The sequence below is a fragment of the Cheilinus undulatus genome, linkage group 24 (genome assembly GCF_018320785.1).
Source record: "Cheilinus undulatus linkage group 24, ASM1832078v1, whole genome shotgun sequence".
Lineage (NCBI taxonomy): Eukaryota > Metazoa > Chordata > Actinopteri > Labriformes > Labridae > Cheilinus > Cheilinus undulatus.
The window spans coordinates 22661464-22681598 of NC_054888.1; the positions used below are offsets into that span (position 1 = coordinate 22661464).

At 39.7% G+C, this 20135-nt stretch overlaps 2 protein-coding genes across 9 annotated transcripts in view; one reads left to right on the plus strand and one right to left on the minus strand.

Moving 5' to 3' along the window:
- Nucleotides 1-20135, plus strand: part of LOC121506081 (peripheral plasma membrane protein CASK-like) — a 102888-nt gene that overhangs the window by 40817 nt on the left and 41936 nt on the right. For all 8 annotated transcript variants that reach the window (XM_041781598.1, XM_041781595.1, XM_041781601.1 and 5 more), the window contains 2 exons: nucleotides 5807-5884; nucleotides 5988-6060. In XM_041781598.1, the coding sequence (XP_041637532.1) occupies nucleotides 5807-5884; nucleotides 5988-6060 (151 nt within the window). The remainder of the gene's footprint in view (nucleotides 1-5806; nucleotides 5885-5987; nucleotides 6061-20135) is intronic.
- LOC121506082 (probable G-protein coupled receptor 34) lies at nucleotides 14910-19443 on the minus strand. Its single transcript, XM_041781604.1, has 3 exons — nucleotides 19285-19443; nucleotides 19126-19209; nucleotides 14910-16282 (listed from the first exon to the last, which is right to left on the minus strand). The coding sequence occupies exon 3, from the start codon at nucleotides 16275-16277 to the stop codon at nucleotides 15042-15044; it is 1236 nt and encodes a 411-aa protein (XP_041637538.1). The 5' UTR covers nucleotides 16278-16282; nucleotides 19126-19209; nucleotides 19285-19443; the 3' UTR covers nucleotides 14910-15041.

Sequence of the window (20135 nt, forward strand, 5' to 3'; positions counted from 1 at the left end):
AATGAATCAAGCATAACATTCAATCACTAAAACTAATTTTCTTTTCAGGAAAGTAAATAACTACAATTTTACATATTAATCAAGAAATATTAATGTTCTTTACTATTTTTTTTTTTCAGTTTTTTGTAAATCAGTAAATTTGAAAATTCATGCTTTTTTATTTTGTTTTATTTATTATTATTTCATCGAGCCATACACCAAAATAGGTGCCCAGCCCTCACGGGCTTACAAGACACCGAAATACAAAACAAATAAGAGCATTCAAGGAAAGATGAGAGCAACTCATCAGAGTACATATCAGACAGGAACAAATCAAGTGTTAACAAAATGTTGCTCATTAGCAATTAGATTTTACACTTGTTATTAGACAGCAGCTTTAGTCAAATAAAAAGTGTCTTCTTACGCTGTTGAAAAGCATTCAGCACAAATTGTGCAAGTTCAAACACTTTGTGAGTAAAAAAAAAATTTGAGTCTTTCTTCATCAGACATAGAAAACAAATCAGGACACTCTGCAGACATTTTACAGGAAAGCTGACATCTTAGATTGTGATACAGAGGACAATAAAATAAAAAGTGCATTTCATTTTCAACTTCACCCAAATCACACAACACACACACACTCGCTCTTCCTCAGGTACAGCATGGAAGCGACCTGTGGAAGCGACATGGATAGCAATTATAATTATATTTTAGCATTAAAAACATTATTTGGGTTAAAGAGCTTCTACATATTGGTGTATTAACCATTGCAGAAACATAAAGAATTATTTTGGTAATTACCAAAGCTGTTAATTTAGGGCAGTTGTGGCATAAACCTTTCTTTGGTTAGGATTAGGTTTATCTAGATACAGTTAATCACTGTATCTAGATAAACTTTCATTTTCTACCTTTTTAAGGTTTGATTCAGTGTCTTAACCAGCATGAAGATAGCTTCTTTTCAAGTGAAGAAAACAGCATGTATATGGTTTGTGGTTACAGACTATATTTAACAGAACACAGCAGAAGGTTGCTACTGCTTCTTTCTCACCCTCTCACTAACGCCACCAGCCCCCTCATTTAAGTGTTTCCGGACTTATTAAGGGCTGATGGGAAAAAAAAATACATGTAAGGTATGAAAGCTCCATTGGTACACAGTAGGGTCACTTTGGTTTACAGCAGCAGCTATGTCTGGGCAAAACGTCAAGTGTTTATTTTCTATAGCCAGACATTTTATTGCAGGAATAGAGTGTTTATCACAATTTAACAAGGTTTCCTGTCAAGGTTCTTAAAATATTTATACTGTCCTTATCTCACCTGGATCCTTACAATTTCTCAAATTGTCTTTAAAGCAACCATAACTTTTCCACCCGAGAATGGTCGTTTAAAAGCAGATGTTTTAGTACAGTAATTTCAAACTTTGGCAGTCCGTACAGCCTTACAGCACTGGTTCATACACCTTCCTTCAGCTAAAAAGAAGCCTGGTTTTGGAACTGTTTGATACAATGGCTGAGGCAGAGAGACAGAAGAGGACGATGATGAATGAAGCTAAGAAGAGAAAAGAGAGTGTGGCAGAGCATCAAGCTGGACAAAAAGCAGGAATCTGTCGAAAGAATGTGCAACTCTGCAGACTTGATTTATAACTGACTGTCATCGATGTTGGTGTTTCATGTTTTGCAGCTTCATAGGGTGTCAAAAGTCATCTACCAGGAATTAATGTCATACAAATACTTCTACTTTATTTTTATCTGTGATTTCATTCAAGAAATGAATTTTCCAATTTTTCTGGATTCATCATTACAAAGGAAAATATTTGAAGACTTTTTTTGTTTTAATCTTTATGGTTACAGCTCAAAAAAATTTAAAATCTACTATCTCAGGATATTAGAAAATCACAAAACACCAATATAAAAGGTTTCTAATACAGAAATGTTGACCTCCTTTTGCACAAATTACTGCACAACCTTCTGCTCATCTGAATTGTTGAGTCTAGTGTCTCTTTTTGAGATTCTCTCTGGGGTTCAGGTCAGACCAGTTGTCCGGCCAATCAAACACAGTTATACCACGGTCAGCAAACCAGTTTCTGGTGGTTTTGGCTTCACTGTGGTAAAATGTTCAATTAATCGTGATATTAATTTTTGCCATAATCGCCCAGCCCTACTCTCTGCTCCTCTCTTAAATTCAAGCAAAGGAAAACACACTGCTGTAAAAGCAGAGTGTGGGCTTTGTTTACCACACATGACAAAGCCTATGGACATTACGAGCACATCAGTAATTGTTTAATCTCGATTATCTCCATTATCTTGTTTTGGGTGATCATGGGAGGCCAAATTGGTAATTGTAATTGATGCTTGATTAATTGCCCAGTACTTGAGTGAGTTTTGCAGCAGTGCAGACACACTCAGAGGCCACTTAATGGACTGAACCAAATTCTTATATGTTGTTGCTTTGAGGTTTTAAAAAAAAATGTTGAAAAAAATTGTGGTACAGGAAGAGATGACCTAAAAACACTGATGCAAACTTTACAGCTGTCTGAATTTACCACCTAGAATCTGAGCCTTGGTTGAAATGGTGTCCTCCCTCTTTAAAAACGGTTGCTTCTATGAGTAATGATTTTATATAGAAGCAAGTCACATATAATTTGGTTTGACAGCAGGAAGTCTTTGGTTGAGGCTGTTGCAAAATTGAATCCTGCAGCACTTAATCACCCAAAAAAGGAACTTTTGGGCTAAATTTTTAGCCAGATTTTTATTCTAAATCGAAATTAATTCACATACGTTTTAAGTAATCGTGCAGCTTTAGTGTTTCTGCCTTATACTGGGCCGGAAATTTTAGAAAATGTTGCAATAGGATGATTTTAAAACCTGCAGAAGTCCGGCTTTGCATCCCCTGAAGATGTGCACCAAAAGTAAAGCTGCTGGTGTTAATGTTCGTGCTGTTTGATTTTTGACTGGTTAGCTGCTTGCTAACTTGCTAGGTCAAACAGAACAAGATCCGGTAGTCAGTAGCTAATTGGGTCATTTTGACATCTAGCATATCGGAGTCTCTGGTTTGGTCTGTTCAAAACAACATACAGTTGAAACCAGAAGTTTACATACACTATATAAAAAGGCACATAAACTTTTTTTTCTCACTGTCTAACATTAAATCAGATTAAACTTTTCCTGTTTTTGGTCAATTAGGATTACCAAAATTATTTCTATTTGCTAAATGCCAGAATAATGAGAGAGATCATTTTTTAGACGTTTTTTTATTATTTTCTTGAGAGTCAGAAGTTTACATACACTAAGATTACTATGCCTTTAAATAATTTGGGAAAGCCCAGATGATGATGTCATGTCATTGGAAGCCTCTGATAGGTTTATTGACAACATTTGAGTTAGTTAGAGGCACACCTGTGGATGTATTTTAAGGCACACCTGAAACACGCTGCTTCTTTGTGTAACATCATGGGAAAATCAAAAGAAATCAGCCAAGATATCAGGAAGAGAATTGTGGACTTCCACAAGTCTGGTTCATCCTTGGGTGCAATTTCCAGGTGCCTGAGGGTGCCACGTTCATCTGCTCAAACAATTATACGCAAGTATAAACACCATGGGAATGTCCAGCCATCATACCGCTCAGGAAGGAGACGGGTTCTGTGTCCCAGAGATGAACGTGCTTTGGTCCGAAAAGTGCATCTCAACCCAAGAACAAAAGCAAAAGACCTTGTGAAGATGCTGGCTGAAGCTGGTAAGAGTGTGTAATTATCAACAGTCAAACGAGTCCTGTACCCACATGGGCTGAAAGGCCACTCTCCCAGGAAGAAGCCATTACTCCAAAGGAAACATAAAAAAGCCAGATTACAGTTTGCAAATGCACACAGGGACAAAGACCTTAATTTTTGGAGACATGTTCTGTGGTCTGACGAAACTAAAATTGAACTTTTTGGCCATGATGATCATCGTTACATTTGGGGAAAAAAGGGGGAAGCTTGCAAGCCTGAGAACACCATCCCAACTGTGAAACATGGGGGTGGCAGCATCATGTTGTAGGGTTGTTTTGCTGCAGGAGGGACTAGTGCACTTCACAAAATTCTGTGGAAATACTGAAGCAACACCTCAAGACATCAGCCAGGAAGTTAAAGCTTGGGCGCAAATGGGTTTTCCAAATGGACAATGACCCTAAGCATACTGCCAAACTGGTTACAAAGTGGCTTAAGGATAACAAAGTCAATGTTTTGGAGTGGCCATCACAAAGCCCTGATCTCAATCCCACTGAAAATTTATGGGCAGAGCTGAAAAGGCATGTGCCAGCAAGGCGGCCAAAAAACTTGGCTCAGTTACACCAGTTCTGCCAGGAGGAAGGGGCCAAAATTCCTGCAAAGTATTGTGAGAAGCTTGTGGAAGCATATCCAAAAACATTTGCCCCAAGTCATACAGTTTAAAGGCAATGCTACCAAATACTAATGAAATGTATGTTAACTTCTGACGCTCAAGAAAATAATAAAAAAAAATGTCTAAAAAATTATCTCTCTCATTATTCTGGCGTTTAGCAAATAGAAATAATTTTGACCAAAAACAGGAAAAGTTTAATCTGATTTAATGTTAGACAGTGAGAAAAAAATGTGCCTTTTTATATAGTGTATGTAAACTTCTGGTTTGAACTGTATTTTAATCCTGCAGCACTCAACCACTCAAGTAAGGATCTAAAGGGTTTAGTTTTTAGCTAAATTTTATTTGAAATGAAAAATATTTCATGTCATTTGCAAGAAACCCTGCTATTTTTCAGATTTTTCTTACGATAGACTTGGGCTGAAAATGTCAGAGCGTTTAATATCAAATTTACCTGTAGAAGTCCTGCCCTTCATTTTTCAGATTCGCACCAAATGTGGAGTGGAAAGCATGTACAAAATGACTACAGAGCTGTTGTTGTTAATGGCTTTTTCTGTTTTGAAATCCTGCTGTACTTGGTTGCTCACATAAGAAACTTTTAGGTTGACTTTATAGCTAAATTTTCAATTTTTAAATGGGAATAGATTTATGTACTTCTAGTAATCCTGCAGCTTTGGGATTTTCACCTTATTCTGGAGCTGGAAAAGTCAGAAAATGTTGCATCTGATTGCATACACAAAGCAAAGGAAAGCATGTACAAAATGACAACAGAGTGATTGTAAAAGTTTTCACTGTTTGATTTACAGCTGTTTAGCTGCTCTGCATCCCCTGAGGATGAGGAATATGTGTATATTTTCTTGTTTAATCATCGTTATGTAGGCAGTTTACTGAAGTCTTCTCTTTTAATAAGACTATAATGTTTGCCTTTGAAGGAAAGTGTTAAATGTTTAAACGAAAGTGTCTTTTCTTGACAGGAATGAAATCACAGGGAATATCAGAGACTTTCTTATATTACAGCCCTCCCTAATTTCACAGTTATGATTCTAACATATTGAGATCTAAAACATCACTGTTGAATCTAAAAATCCACTGGAGATAGCCCCCCTGCTTCTCCCGCAGCCTGCATAGTAAATATGATTTTTTTAATCAACTCGCCTGGTTAATTAGTCTCCTCTGTGTGGATTTTATGGTGTAAATCTGTACTCCATATCCTCCTGAAAGCCTCCCCGGGGATCGACACAGTTCAGAAGTGCTATAATGAAAATGTAGTGCCTCTGTGTTTATGCCAGTGACAGCAGGTCGTAAAATCGCTCCCTGACGGACGTAGATTGATGCACTTTGTTAGGAAAGTTGTTCATATGCTCTTGTGTAAACTGTTTTCTATAAATCATTAGAAACCCAGCACTGACTTCCTTCTAACCATGATCTCCTCCTCCTCTTTCTGTCACTCTACTCAGTATGGACGGTGCCGACCTGTGCTTTGAAATCGTGAAGCGGGCCGATGCTGGGTTTGTGTACAGCGAAGCAGTAGCAAGGTAAGTCCTGGGGTGTAAATGCTTGATTTTAGGCTTAAAATGATAAAGAATGGTTTGTTAATGACCATAACGACCTGTCTGTTTATGCTTTTTGCCTTTCCAGCCATTACATGAGGCAGATTTTGGAGGCACTTCGGTACTGCCATGACAACAATGTGATTCATCGTGATGTAAAGGTGAGCTGTTTCTCTTTGACATTACCATTTGTGCTCCTAAACAAGGTTCCTGCACAAGACGCCATTTCTGTACAAGGGGTTTTCTTTGCACTCGAACATAAACATTACAGAGCAAAGCTTGTCTGAACATTCATGAGTAATGCAGCGATTAAATTATCATGAAATTAAACAACCCATCTGCTCCTCATGGCTGTATTCATCATTGAATACAGTAATTAAACATTGCAGCACAGATGCCACAAAACATTTAAGTTATCTTTTTACTCATACTTGGGTTTTTTTAATCAAAGGATGGGAAATACAGTATTAAATTGCAGATTTATTTTGCTAGCCTTTTGAGATCCAACCCTGCATCCTCATAGCATCCATCAGAAATCGTGTTGCATCACACAGCATTGCACATTTACGCTCCACGCTAGCGCTTTAATTTCTAATTCCAACAAACGTTAGTGTAGTGCCTTGTATTGATGAGTCTAAAGCGGCATTGAGTTCAATAGTTCAATAGTTTTGTCTCCATGTTTGCACAAATCAGAGCACAATACATTTCAAACACAGATATTATTATTGCATAATATTATCTGAAGTTTGTAAATCAAACTCTGTTGAGTAAGAAAAGTGAAAGAAAATCAAAGAAATATTCCACTCCTGATGTCTTGTCATCTCCCACTTTCCTTGTTCCTTAACACAAGCATCAGAATAAAAATAGGAACAGGTAACAAAGGAAAAACATGGTGCTATGTACGCCATGTCGCCATGTCCGACATCACACAGCATTGCACAATCTGTAAGGATACTAAAATAAGTACTGGTGTATTCAGACTGATTTTGTCACCAACACTTACCTCCAATGTCCACAAACAACAGCAGCACAGCGATCCATTGGTGAACTGTACTGCAGAGCAAATTGCTCTGTCTCTTGTTCAGCAGAGCCGTTCCACTGCCAACGGTCCGGCACCAGGTGCCACTTTGTTGGAGATACGCTGCATGACTATTTTCAGCACTGGTAGCTGCTAAACTGTGTCAAGCCATGAGGAGCCGATTGATCCAAACAGCTGGAAGGCCGTCATTGGTAGTTCATTGGGGGGGAAGCTACAACGGCGCCATTGATGAGGAAAAGTTAACTTTTGATGGATAAATGCCAAAGGATTTTACATGAAACCACACATCCTTTTAAGCAAACAGTATTTTTTTTTTTATAGAAAAATAATAAAATAAAATATTTTCTGGCTCTTTTGTGCCTTTTTTGAAAGAGTTGGACAGTGGATAGAGTCGGAAACAGGGACAAGAGAGTGGGGAGAGATGTGTGGGAAAGAGCTACAGGCCAGTTTTGAACCCTGGCTGCCTGCGTACACGGTACACGCCTTAAACCACTAGGCCATATGTGGCCCAAAACACTGACCTTTTAATTTAATAATGAACTCGCCCATGGCAGAAACAATAAAATCATGGAATCATGATGCAAATCAACCTTAAAAGGCGAAATAATCTCCTGTTGACATGCTGTTCCTGTATGAACTCGCAGTTCTCCCATACTCTCTGCCCTCTTGTCTGAAGATAATCAGGACTGTGCTTCATTGTGCAGTGCTCTAGACACGCTTCTGGTGTGCAAGGTTGCTCGCCTTCAGTCAGAGCAAAAACCGTGGTGCTGTTGAGCATAGCGCAGAGCTGTATGTGGAAATTCCAGGTTAGTTACATTCCATGTAGTTTGGGCATGGTATAAGGGCACATAAAAAAACATTCTTGAAATGCTAAGCATTACTTGAAAACTTTCTTTTTAGTCTCTCTGTAGGAGGTAGAGACGCTTGAAAGCTTGAACCCTTGTCTTCAACTGTATATCCCTGCATTTTCCATAAAGATCGTAAACATTTTTAAATCTTTAAAAAAATTACTGAAAGAGAAAAAAAATTAAACTGATTTAATTCCATATCTACTGCAGCAGATAGAAACACAAGATGTTTGAACTTTAAAAGTTTAATGATTTTCCTATATTTTGCCACATTCATTATACCCTCTACCGCTGTCTAGAAGCACCCCCACAGCATGATGCTGCCACCACCGTGCTTCACAGTAGGAATGGTGTGTTTGTGGTGATGAACACTTTTTATAGGCACTGTAGGTCTTTTGCTCCAGCCTCAAACTCCACAGTTTTTGTGCATAGAACTAATATTTGCACCAGTTGTAAATTTTATGCAGCGATTTCAAATTCAAGCCCCCGAGAACTGGCTGCTTAGAAGCATCCCCACAACATGATGCTGCCACCACCGTGCTTCACAGTGGGGATGGTGTGTTTGTGGTGATGTGCAGTGTTTTATATAGTCACTGTACATGTAAGGCAGCATCAAGTTTTCCAAACTTGTTATTACAATCTGACTACTATCTATACTGCTTGCATCACCATCAATCACCCTCTGCTGTCGCAGTGAACCCTAATTTAGCTGTAATGTCTTTGCAAAGCAGCCGAAGCTGTGACTTCTTTAACTGTGTCTTTTTCGTGCTGCTATCTTTGTCTTTCTAAATACCATGCTTCTCAGTAAATTGGTAGAACATTTCCATGCTGGCATCTTCAATTGAATCACTAGTGGGTGATTTGCGGAAGTTTTTACTGTATAGCACCAAACTCTATTGTCACGTCACAGCTTGTGGTATCTGTGATGAAGCTTATGGATTTAGTGCAGATGAATGTTGACATAAATAATGTGCTACTGCTGGGTAATTAATCCAGATTCAGTTTAAGCTTCCCATGATCGTGAAAACAAGATTATAGAGATTAAACTATTACTGTTGCCTGTTATCTTGTGTTCAATTTGTCCTTAGGTTTTGTCATGTGTGGTAAATACATGAGACACAGTTAATATGTAAATTAATTATTAATCACGTTTGATAATCGCTATCTCCAAAAACTTTTGACAGACTTTTGTCACTGACCATCACTGGAGGTTTCCCATCTTTGCTATACAGCTGAAGAACTTACTTGCTTTGTTTCATTTCATTTTGTCTTGTTTTCTTTGTGAAAACATGTGGTTAAACCACCGCCCTTTGAAACATGGGCTGTGCATGAAATGCTTGTTGTTATGGAGGGTGTTACTGCAACAAGTGTGTGAAATACCTCCAAACTGCTTAGCCTTTATTTTCAGCTTCCTATGCAGGGCAACCACAGACCTGAAAACAGCCACGTAGCACATGCATGTGCTTGCTGTAAACACAGGAAAGCCTCAAACTGGATATATTGCCCTGTTCTAGCTATATGAGTCAGGATCTGACGGATACCAGGATCGGATTGGCGCGTCTGTAATGAGCAAGAGTAGCGCCAGTTGAAAGCTTTGCCTTTCGGCTCAGCTCCCTCTTCACCACGATGGTACAGTACAACCTCTGATGCTGCACCAACCTGCCTGTCGTTCTCACAGTCCAGGCTACCCTCACTTGTGAACAAGATCCTCAGATACTTGAACTCCATCACCTGGGGCAACGACACTCTCCCATCCAGTGGGGGCAATCCACTGTTTTACGGCAGAGAACCATGGCCTCGGATTTGGAGGTGCTCCATCCTGACCACTTTACACTCAGCCACAAACTGTCCCAGTGCCTGCTGGAGGTTCCCGGCTGAAGAAGCCAACAGAATCACATCATCTGCAAAAAGCAGAGATAGAATTCTGAGGTCACCCAACCAAAAACCCTTCTTCTTGTCTACTCTTTTGCTTTTCATGTCCTAATTTCCAGTTTTTACAGCCTCAGTAACAGCACCCCACTTTGTACAAATTCAAAAGCTGTAAACAGAGGAGTAAAGTAAAGGAGATGGCAAGATGCAAATGTTTCAAGAACAAAATTATTAGGCTGCTTGCAAGATAGGAAGCAGAGAGACTGTTACCGAAAAGGTCTTAAATTTGACTCTGAAAATTGTGCAGTTACCAGGATGATGAATTCAGAAGCTTGCTGCTGTGTTTATATATCTATATCAGGCTCAGTAGTAATAAGTGGTGAAGAATTTGTTAAAATCTCAAAAAAGGAAGAATTTCAGACCATGAGGAAGGAAAAATTGGGCTGTAATTGTCTTGAACGTCCTAAACGGAGACATTTAAGTGTCTAAGTCAGATATTAGTCTGGGTTCAGGACGCACAGCATGAAAGCGGGACAATCCTGGACAAACAGTGACGTCTGGTCGCCGTAGATTAGCATCAACCAGTGATTCCGCTGGATTAGCAATCCAACACAGGCGACAAACACTACCACACCAGATGGAGCAGTCTTGAACCAGGCCCTTGATCCACACAGTTAACAACACGCTCCCCAAAGGGATAAACACAGGCTTGTTTTCAGTGTAAACTAATGGCTGTGTGCTGGTGGGTCACACTCAGCTACAATGCTGCGTGGTGTTTGTTTTGAATGTGCTTTAGCAGATGGGATCCAACACAATAAAGATAAATTAGGAAGAGTGAAGAAAGTCAGTTATATTTACAGATCAGATCTGTAGTTCATGAACCTGCCTCTGTTTTATTTACATGAATGACATGTAAGAAAACACGGTTATGTTTGCTTAAATTTGTGCCTTCATAGAGTAAGGAAACAGGGATTTTAAAGGTCTTTACTCTTGATTATTTCTCTACTTTTTAGCATTTCTTCTCAACTGTTTTAGAATTGCACAAACAGATGACCTCAGTGTAATGATTGCAACATGCTGCTTGGAGGCAAATGTGCTCCATCAAAAAACATGCAAATAAGCCTGTTTTTTCCTTGATTTTTATTCTTGATGTCTAGCAGAATTACACGAAGGACCCCCTGTGGTGTAAACCTCATTTTTAAAGGTCAAATGCTCATTTATATACCTGGAACAGCGTCACAGTGCTCTTTTTCAAATGACTGAGCTCTAGAGATGAGTAAAATCATCTGAATTGACATTAATCAGTTGGTTAGAGCAGTGATACTCAATGTGTGGCTCCTGAGCCACATGTGGCTCTTTTGTGATGATTTGTGGCTCTTTTACATCTTCATTTGAAATATTGCTTCCCAAAAACCCTTCAAAAAAGGAAAAGTTTGACCTCAGAAATGACCCATTGCTGGTCACATTAATCAGTTTGGCAGTGGGCTTTAACTTTAACTTTATTTTTTGTCTGTATATCTCCATTGTCCTTTTGCAATTTATACCCCTTTTTTCTTTTTTTGCTACTTTTTACACATTTTGCCTCTTTTCTACTGCTTTTTGCTATTTGCAGTTCCCCTCTTTTTGTCATTTTGCCACGTTTCACCCAGTTTTGCCACTCTTTGCTGCTTTTTACCCATTTTAATCACTTTTCATTCATTTTCTGTCACTTCTCACCCATTCTTTTTCACTTTTTGACAATTTTTGACCCCTTTAACTTTGACCCTTTAACCCATTTTTGCCACATTTCACCCAGTTTTGCCATTTTATGCCTATTTGGTCCTCTTTTCACCTATTTTGCCACTTTTTGACCATTTTTGCCCCTTTTCACCCATTTTTTGCCACTTTTGCCCATTTTCACCCATTGTTTGCAACTTTATTGACCATTGTTGCCAGGTGTAACTTAATTTTATTGCCACTTTAACCCACTTTTGCCACTTTTCACCCATTTTTGGTCACTTTTTGATCATTTTTGCCCCATTTATCATAGTTTTATTGCCACTTACCCATTTTTGCCATTTTCCACCCAGTTTTTACTATTTCATGCCTATTTTGCCCTTTCACCCATTTTTGACCATTTTGCCACCTTTAACTTATTTTTATTAGCACCTTAACCAATTTTTGCTACTTTTCACTCGGGATGGGAATTTATAAGATTTTATTGATATCGATGCCGTTATTGATTCTTCTTATCGATTCGATTCTTTATCGATTCCTTCCTGTGAATTTTTTTGGGGATCCCTGAAAATGATAAACATCAAGTGTTTGGGAGGAAAACATCCCAAGATATACAAAACAAATCTTTTTTTGTTGGATATGTCTCAGTTAAAATAAACTGCTCTCTGGATCTTTAATCTGTGAACTTGGAATTAGTAATACAATACTTTTGCTCATTTTCTTTAAAAGATGAAACTTTAAAATAAATATAAAACTAGTCTCTGGATCTTAGATCTCCGGAGGTATCAAAATAAATTGAACTCTTGTCCAAAATGAGCAGTTCTTGTGCAAAAAGATGCATGTCATGCATTAGACATCACTGTTTGCCAGATGTTTCCCATTGCTGTGTGTGCGTCAGTTTGGAGAAATGAAGCAACACTTGTTACCGCGTTAGTCTGTGTTTGTGACAGTTCACTAGAAATGGGTGGTAATACGGTAATACTGTATCCTGGGGTACTAAAAAAAGCTACGCTGTTGCTTTGATTACCATCATGAAGATGGGGCTGTGTGATGAGCACATATTAGTAATCAATTCCTTGAGAATATGTGCATTTTTCTACCCACAGCACCACTGCCTGTGTATGACACTTTAGAAGTGATGACAGAACTCCTGTTAATCATGCCAGGACAGTTTTGCAAAAGACGAACACTCACATATAGACCGACGCACATACACGCGAGCCATGGCGCAGGCACGTCACGGGCACAGTTCTGGCACTGCAGTAGTCTTCTCTAAAGTAAAACTGTTAGACGTGCATCGCTGGCTCTAATGTGATCTAAGACTACGTGAGTTTAAAAACACTCTAACTCTTCTTTCTGGGTATACATCAGTGATGAGACAGGTGCTGCAGCCATGTCAGGTACAATTGAAACCATTGAGGGTTTTTATAAAAATGTTTGAACTTATCTTTACCCATTTAATGTGAACTGTAGATGAAATTATTCACTGCTTGTTGTTCATTTAAGATAAGATAAGATAAGATATTCCTTTATTAGTCCCGCAGGGGGAAATTCCAGTTTACAGCAGCAAAAAGTGTCTTAGACAAAGCAGGCCATTGGCGACAGAAACACAATAGAAAATAGAGTACAAATAAAAGTAGTATTGCAAGAACACTAATAAACCCAAAAGTATGGAATGTAAGAACTTTAACTTACAAATTATAAATAGTATTTACAGTTATGTACAAGTTGGATATATTACAGATTGGCTGTGGTGAAGATATTAATATGTACACCTATATACACATATATGTGCACACACACACACACACACACATATATATATATATATATATATATATATATATATACAAACGTGTACAGATTATACATATAATTTAGTTACTGCACGGATTATTTTGAGCAGTTTCTGTTGTGGAGTCTACCAGCTGCAGGAAGGAAAGACCTGTGATACCTCTCCTTCACACACTTCAGGTGTAGCATCCTGTCACTAATGGAGCTCCTTAGTGCAGTGAGTGTGTGTTGGAGGGGGTGGGAGTCTTTGTCCATCATGGAGGACAGCTTGGCTGTTATCTTCCTCTCCCCCACTTCCTCCACAGGCTCCAGAGGGCATCCCAGGACAGAGCTGGCCTTTTTTATAAGTTTGTCCAGCCTCTTCCTGTCAGCTGCTGTGATGCTGCTCCCCCGGCAGACCACACCGTAGAAGATGGCTGAGGCCACAACAGAGTCATAGAAGGTCTTCAGGACTGCCCCCTGCACCCCAAAAGACCTCAGCCTCCTGAGCAGATAGAGTCTGCTCTGACCTTTTTTGTGAAGTGCAGTGGTGTTATCAGACCAGTCCAGTTTATGGTTCAGATGAACACCCAGGTACTTGTAAGATGTCACCATCTCAATGTCCCTTCCCTGGGTGTTCACCAGGGATGGAGATTTATTGTGCTTGAGTATTCTGTAACTTTTTATAAGATCGACATAAAGTAAACGGCAGGATGGAGTTTGCCATTGAAGCACAATGCGGACATAAAATGTTTAAAAGCACACTGAACATTACTTAACATTCGCAGATTCTATGATATTAGATTGTCACTTCGAGGGGAGGGGAGGGAGGAAAAAAAAGAGCGCACGTCTGTGTCATTGAAAGAAAAAAAAGAGAAACTTTATTTGATCCCCTGCCCTGATTTAACCTTTTTTGCATAGATATCCACTTCTCCTGCTCCTGTAAAGTTCTCCTCATAAACCTGTTTTATTTCAGACTCAAAGCATTTTGATAAAGGATTAGATGAAGCGCTGCAGAGGCACGCGCTCCACTCGTGTGTGTATACATGCACGCAGACAAGTGCTTGTTTAATGTGTTTTTAAAACACCTTGCGGAGATACTGTTTAGTCCTGTAAATGTTTGTCTATGTCCTCAACTTCTCTGTTCTTGTTTGCTGACTGCCAGATGCGAGGCCTCGATAAGGGAATTGTTAAGATAAAAAGTAAATGATATTGATGGATCGAGCCAATTGGAGCTGGTTCTCGTTGAGAACCGGTTTTCGGTTCCCATCCCTACTTTTCACCCAGTTTTTGTCATTTCATGCCTAGTTTGCAGCTTTTCACCCATGTTTTTGACCATTGTTGCCACATTTCAGTTATTTTAATTGCCGCTTTAACCCATTTTTGGCCACTTCTCACCACTTCTATGCAGCTCTTGTAGAAGTATTTTTTTTTAACAGTTTGGCTCTTTGGTTGAGCAGGGTTGAGTAACACTGGGTTAAAGCTAAAAGTAAATACAGTCCCAGGGAAAAGTGGAGCTTTTTGGCCATCAGACAAGGTGCCAAACACTGCACACCACCAAAAAGACACCCCAACAATCTACCAGCTGTTGAGAAGTAGGCCTCAGTGTTCAAAATTACCAAATTCTCTTGGTGTAGGATTCACTCAACCCATCATAACCAGTCTATATGGGAGATATGAATAAATTTTTGAAAAAAATCTGCTACCACAGAACACAGACATATAGACTCCAACAAATTGACATCTCAGTTCTTTATTTTGTGGTTCCAATGAAAGAAATTGGTGTATGTAGAAATTATTACTAAGTTTAGCTGAAATTGGTAGAGCAGTTCATGTAGATAAGGTAGAAAGTCTTATCTCTGTAGGTTATATAACTGGCAGGAAGAAAAGTTTATTATCACTGTTGTCCAGTAGGTGGCAGTGCAGTCAGGTCTGTTTGGTGGAGGTTGGCGTTGATGACACAGATACTTGTTCTTGGTGTGAGTGCGGGGTTGTTGAGTCCTACGCTGGGTAACGCCACGGGCACAGACGCTCGCCTGAACTCCATCGTGGAGCTATTCGATGTCGCGTCATTAAGGAAAAGCAGCCGGTTACCTAGTCGATGTCCGAGTGCCTGCACAGCTGTTTTGCGCACTGAACCAGACAACAGGAAGTACATGACGGGATCCAGACAGCTGTTGAAGGCGGACAGTAAAAGCATCACCTCATTGGTGCGGTCCACCATTTGTAAGTAGTCACAGGAATAAGATCCACCAAGCTGGGAGAGGATGTAGATGGGGCGGAAGGCGTGATATGGTCCGAAGCAGACGGTGAACAAGAAGAGGACAAAGAAGGACTTCTTGGCAGTTCGCTCGTATCTCTGCGCGTTTGGGAGGTCTGGCTTGTCCCGTGAGACCCTGAGCAGCTGGGAGGCGATCTTACCATAGGAGACAACAAGCAGGATGAAGACGAGCCAGAAAAGCACCACTAAGACGGCATTGAAGTAGGCTTTCCCTTTGGCTTTACTGCTGCGCTGTTTGTACTGAAAGCATTGATTGCTGTCCTCTCTGTCCTCTGCTGTAGCGATCATGGGCACCAATGCCATCAGAGAGAAACCCCACAGAGCCCCGCACGCCACCCAGCTCCACGGCAAGCTATACCCCCACAGTGTCATCCTCAAACCTCTGCGTGCTCTTCCTTTCCCCTTCAGTCTTAAATATCTGTCCAGGCTGATAAACCCGAGTAACGTGATGCTGATGTACATGTTCATATAAAACAGATTCCCCACCATCTTACATGCCACAGAGCCCAGGACCCACTTGTTTCCGTTGACGTGGTAGAAAACCCTGAAGGGCAGGCATGCCAGAAGGACCAGGTCAGCCACGGCACAGTTTATGAGAAACACTCGCACAGAGTTGCGGCTTGAGTGCAGGAAGAGGAAGACCCACAGGGCAAAGAGGTTCCCCACTAGTCCTAAGAGGAAGAACAGCGAGTATAAGATGGCCAGAGGCAGACGAATAGCTGAGTCATCAAAGGAGCACTTGGTCTGGTTTTGGTTGACCGCAGAGGAGGTGAAGTAGGACATTGTGACAGGAGGAGAGGCGTTGACTGAAAGAGCCATGGCCGCTGAAGAGGTAGAGATGATGGTGGTCATTGTTTCTGGAAGAAACCAGACAGAACACAATAGTCAGTTTATTCTCCTTCACTTAAATAAACCTGTTAACTCCAGCCTGGGGTGGAAACCTTCAGCAGGTGCCCAGATTTATAAATGATCTCAAACTGAGAGAACTCATTAATTTAGAGTCAGAAAGCCGGTGTAAACCGTAAAAGTATTGAGGCAGATGGTGGAGGCTGTGATCTAACCTCTGGAGGCCGTTATTAAAAATGCTGCTCATATTGAAGAATCTGAGATGTTTTCCACCAAAAGTACCAAGAACTATTCAAGTAACAGAATGGTGCCTGAGGCCCAATGTTTTCTGAGTTCTGATAGAGCTAGCTTTCAGTTAGACAAGGTAAACCAATGCTATTATGCACTCTCAAAACTTTTAATAAGAAATATTTAGATTCCAAGGATCAGGACTAGTCTAAATTAAGTGAATAAACCTTTTTGCAGGTTGACGTCTACATTCCTGTGCTGAATATCATCACTAAATGCTTCAGTTAAATTCAAGTATAACCTGAGGTAGCCTCTGGACAGCTTTATCCCCATTTTCCAGATCAAAATAGAGCCAAACTGCACTGTTTCTACAAGAAGCTATCAAAGCTAAAGCAGTTAGCGGCTGTTTACATCAGATTAAAGAGCATTCTGGCAACAAGGCAGTAGTTATCAAAGGGAACATATGCAAAATACTCTTTTCAGGCTTTTCTAACAAATATGTGGCCCTGGCCTGACTGCAATCTCCTCAAGTACCAGAAAAATCCATTTACCCCCCCAAAAACCTTCATACAACCATAACATGCAATTCAAAGTATTTACCTCCATATTTTTACATGAGTATCAATAGGAATACCTTTGCAGAATCACAAAGTACCATAAACAAGCCTCTGTGTTTATTATTTACTCTGTGACCAAACAAATGTGTTCCTAGAAACCTTAATACCACCAAAGCATTGATAATTTCTTAGAACTACAAAAAAAACAGAAAAAAGGTTAAAAAGATCATGAGTCCATTCATGTTTCCCATCAAAACTGACTTTTGCCTCTCCTGATGTAACATTCATACATCATGGCAATTTGTCTTCATTTATACAACACAATATAATGACATCAGCTCATTAATTGAGCTACTTGCCTTTTATTCTACTGATTTCAACACTGATCTTAACATTGAATTATTTTTTTAACTAAATGGACCTACTACAAAGATTGGGAGCACTTTAATGGCTAATCTGAGCAGATGAGGAGGAGGGCATACTACTCCCGGGGTAACAGACTCTTTGGCAACTTTGGTGCAAACACTAGCATTTGCTTACTGTAGCCTACTCCACTGGTGGACTCAGAGGGGGGTCAAGGGGGCCTCACCCCCCTTAGTGGCCTAATGTTAAAATAAATGTGCAAAAGGACCCCTTTGAATGCCTTTTTTGTAGATAACCATGATGAGGTGTCCTCTTGGGTGCCACGTAGGTAAAGAAATCTGACTAATTGCCCTTTTTGTTGCCCTCTAAATGGACAAAAGTTATACCCTCTTTGCTACATGTCCTGTCCCTTGTGTGTCTTTGTGAACTAAATGTTTAAACAGTTAATTTCTCGCCTTTCAGCTACAGTGGTATGGTAGTTTCAATCCCATGATTCAAAAATTTAATAATAACCAGTTTCTTAATACTCTGTCATAAATGTATTACAACTGTTGTGCGCTGGTGCCTTTATTTTTTATCATTTTCTGCCCCTCAAATATCTTGAGTCCGCCTCGGACTACTTGGTCCTACTGTTTGGTGTCATGGATGCAGATCAGTAAATTCTGCGTGTGTGGGGTGGCAGGCACTTTGCTGAGGCAATGGAAACATTACACCAAAGATATTTGTATTACTACCAGTATAAAAATAAGTCTAGTATTTATAGCTTCAGAAAGCAGGCAAATTAGTCTAAGAAAATTAGGCTGCGACAGTCAAAAATTAAAGCGAAAAAGTCCGGAAATGATGCAGCTTGTCCTCGCCTTTTTACCCCACAAAAATGTGGCATTTTTACGCAGGTTTATAGACTGGTATTTTGTAACTGTATTTGATATTGACAGGGCTAACTTATTGCTTCTCACCAAAGAAAGCACTGACTATTTGTGCACAAGAGTTTTTTGAGAACATTCTGTATATATGTCAAAATTCAGGCTTATAAGAGCGCCTAAGACAGACTTTTGGTGCTTATTTTTTTAGCTAAAAATAATATCTGTCTTACTTTTTGTGTAAACTGCACAAAACAACCCTTAATTACATTTTTGTGATGCCAGTTATTCACTTTTAACCCCGGCTGTTTCATATGTGACATAAACTTGACATTGTACATTTTCTCAGGGTTTGAAATGTTTGAAAATAGCGCTTAAAATGTCATAAGAGTTAGCAAAATTTCCCACGTAGGTACTATTTGACCGTTTCTGTAGCAGACTTTGTATAATAAATGTCAAGAAAAGGCCGAGTTCCCACACTTTGAACACACCTTTACGTTCATGAGTAAAACATCAATCTCTGACTAATCTGTGGGCTGTAGTTGTGAAAGGTCACACGTGTAAAACCAGCAAGAAAAGGAAATTTAAGCGATTTATGTTGATGACAAGTCAAAAGTACAGCGCCGTGCCAAAGTAGAGCTCAATATCTGTGCTCTCTGTAGTTCATAGATGTCGTTTTTAGAGTCTGGGAGCTGTATTCCAGACTCGTTTATCATTTAAAGCCTGTTAAACACACATATCTCGCTCCTTTTGTCTAATAATGAAGCTAAGCAGTGTGGAATTAGATACAAGCTCCTACAGAGAGGTGGCTACACACAGATGTTTGGATAAGACAGAAACACTCACCATCAATATTCCCTCTTCCTTCAGCACAGCTGCAGTCTAAAAGTAACAGCAGGGCTCTCCAGTGTGATATTTCCCTCCATTAAACTGTTAAAAAAATCACATTATGAGGATAAGAGTCGCAGTTATGTAATGTTATCTTCTTTTGCTTTCTTTCACTACCTTTCTCTTCTGTGTCTGAATGAGTCATAAATCCTGCAGACACTTCTCCACGGCGCCTGCTCCTCCTCGTCCTCCTCTCAGCTCCACTCTTCTTCTCTTTCCTTTATTAAAAAAAGCTCCTTCTCAGTCTCTTGGTCTTACTCATAAGTCTGCCCAGTCTGTCGGTCTTCTTGCGTCTGCCTCTTGTTTTCTGTCTGACTCTGCCTAGTTGTGATCTTACGTGCTCCACCCCTCCACCACTTTAACAAGAAATACAAAAGTGTGGAGAGGAAGTGAGACCACCGCTGCTCATGCTCACGCACTCCCCTTGTTCATACATCTGTTGCATACTGCCCCACTTAGAACTTTACAGTATATGTTTCTGTAATCGAGGTGTGATGCTTTTGATTTTGCATGAAACCCAAGTATTGATTAGCTTTTTCTTGCATGATTAAACTCTTTCAAAGAGGCAGATATATTACATACATCTTTGAGATTTTGTATGCGAGTAGCAGCTCGCTTACAGCTCTGGTTTCTCAGATAACACAGAAGCCATGGGCTGCAAACTTACGGGGTGAGGTGATATCAGGTCAGAGCTAGGGCTATGAATAAAATCTGTTCTCATGTTTCCACTTCCATTTCCTCATTTTAAGTATTTTTCAACAAATACAAGCAATAAATAATTCTGTATTTAACCTTCATTCAGTAACATGAATGTAGAGAGAAAGCTCTGCTCTAAAGATGCTCCCTGGGTTAGTCAGCAGGGAGCGTATTGCTAGAAATCCCATATGGATTTAGGGCTGAACGATTTGGAAAAAATAATCTAATTGCGATTTTTTTCCCCTAGTAGTGCAATTGCAATTTGATATACG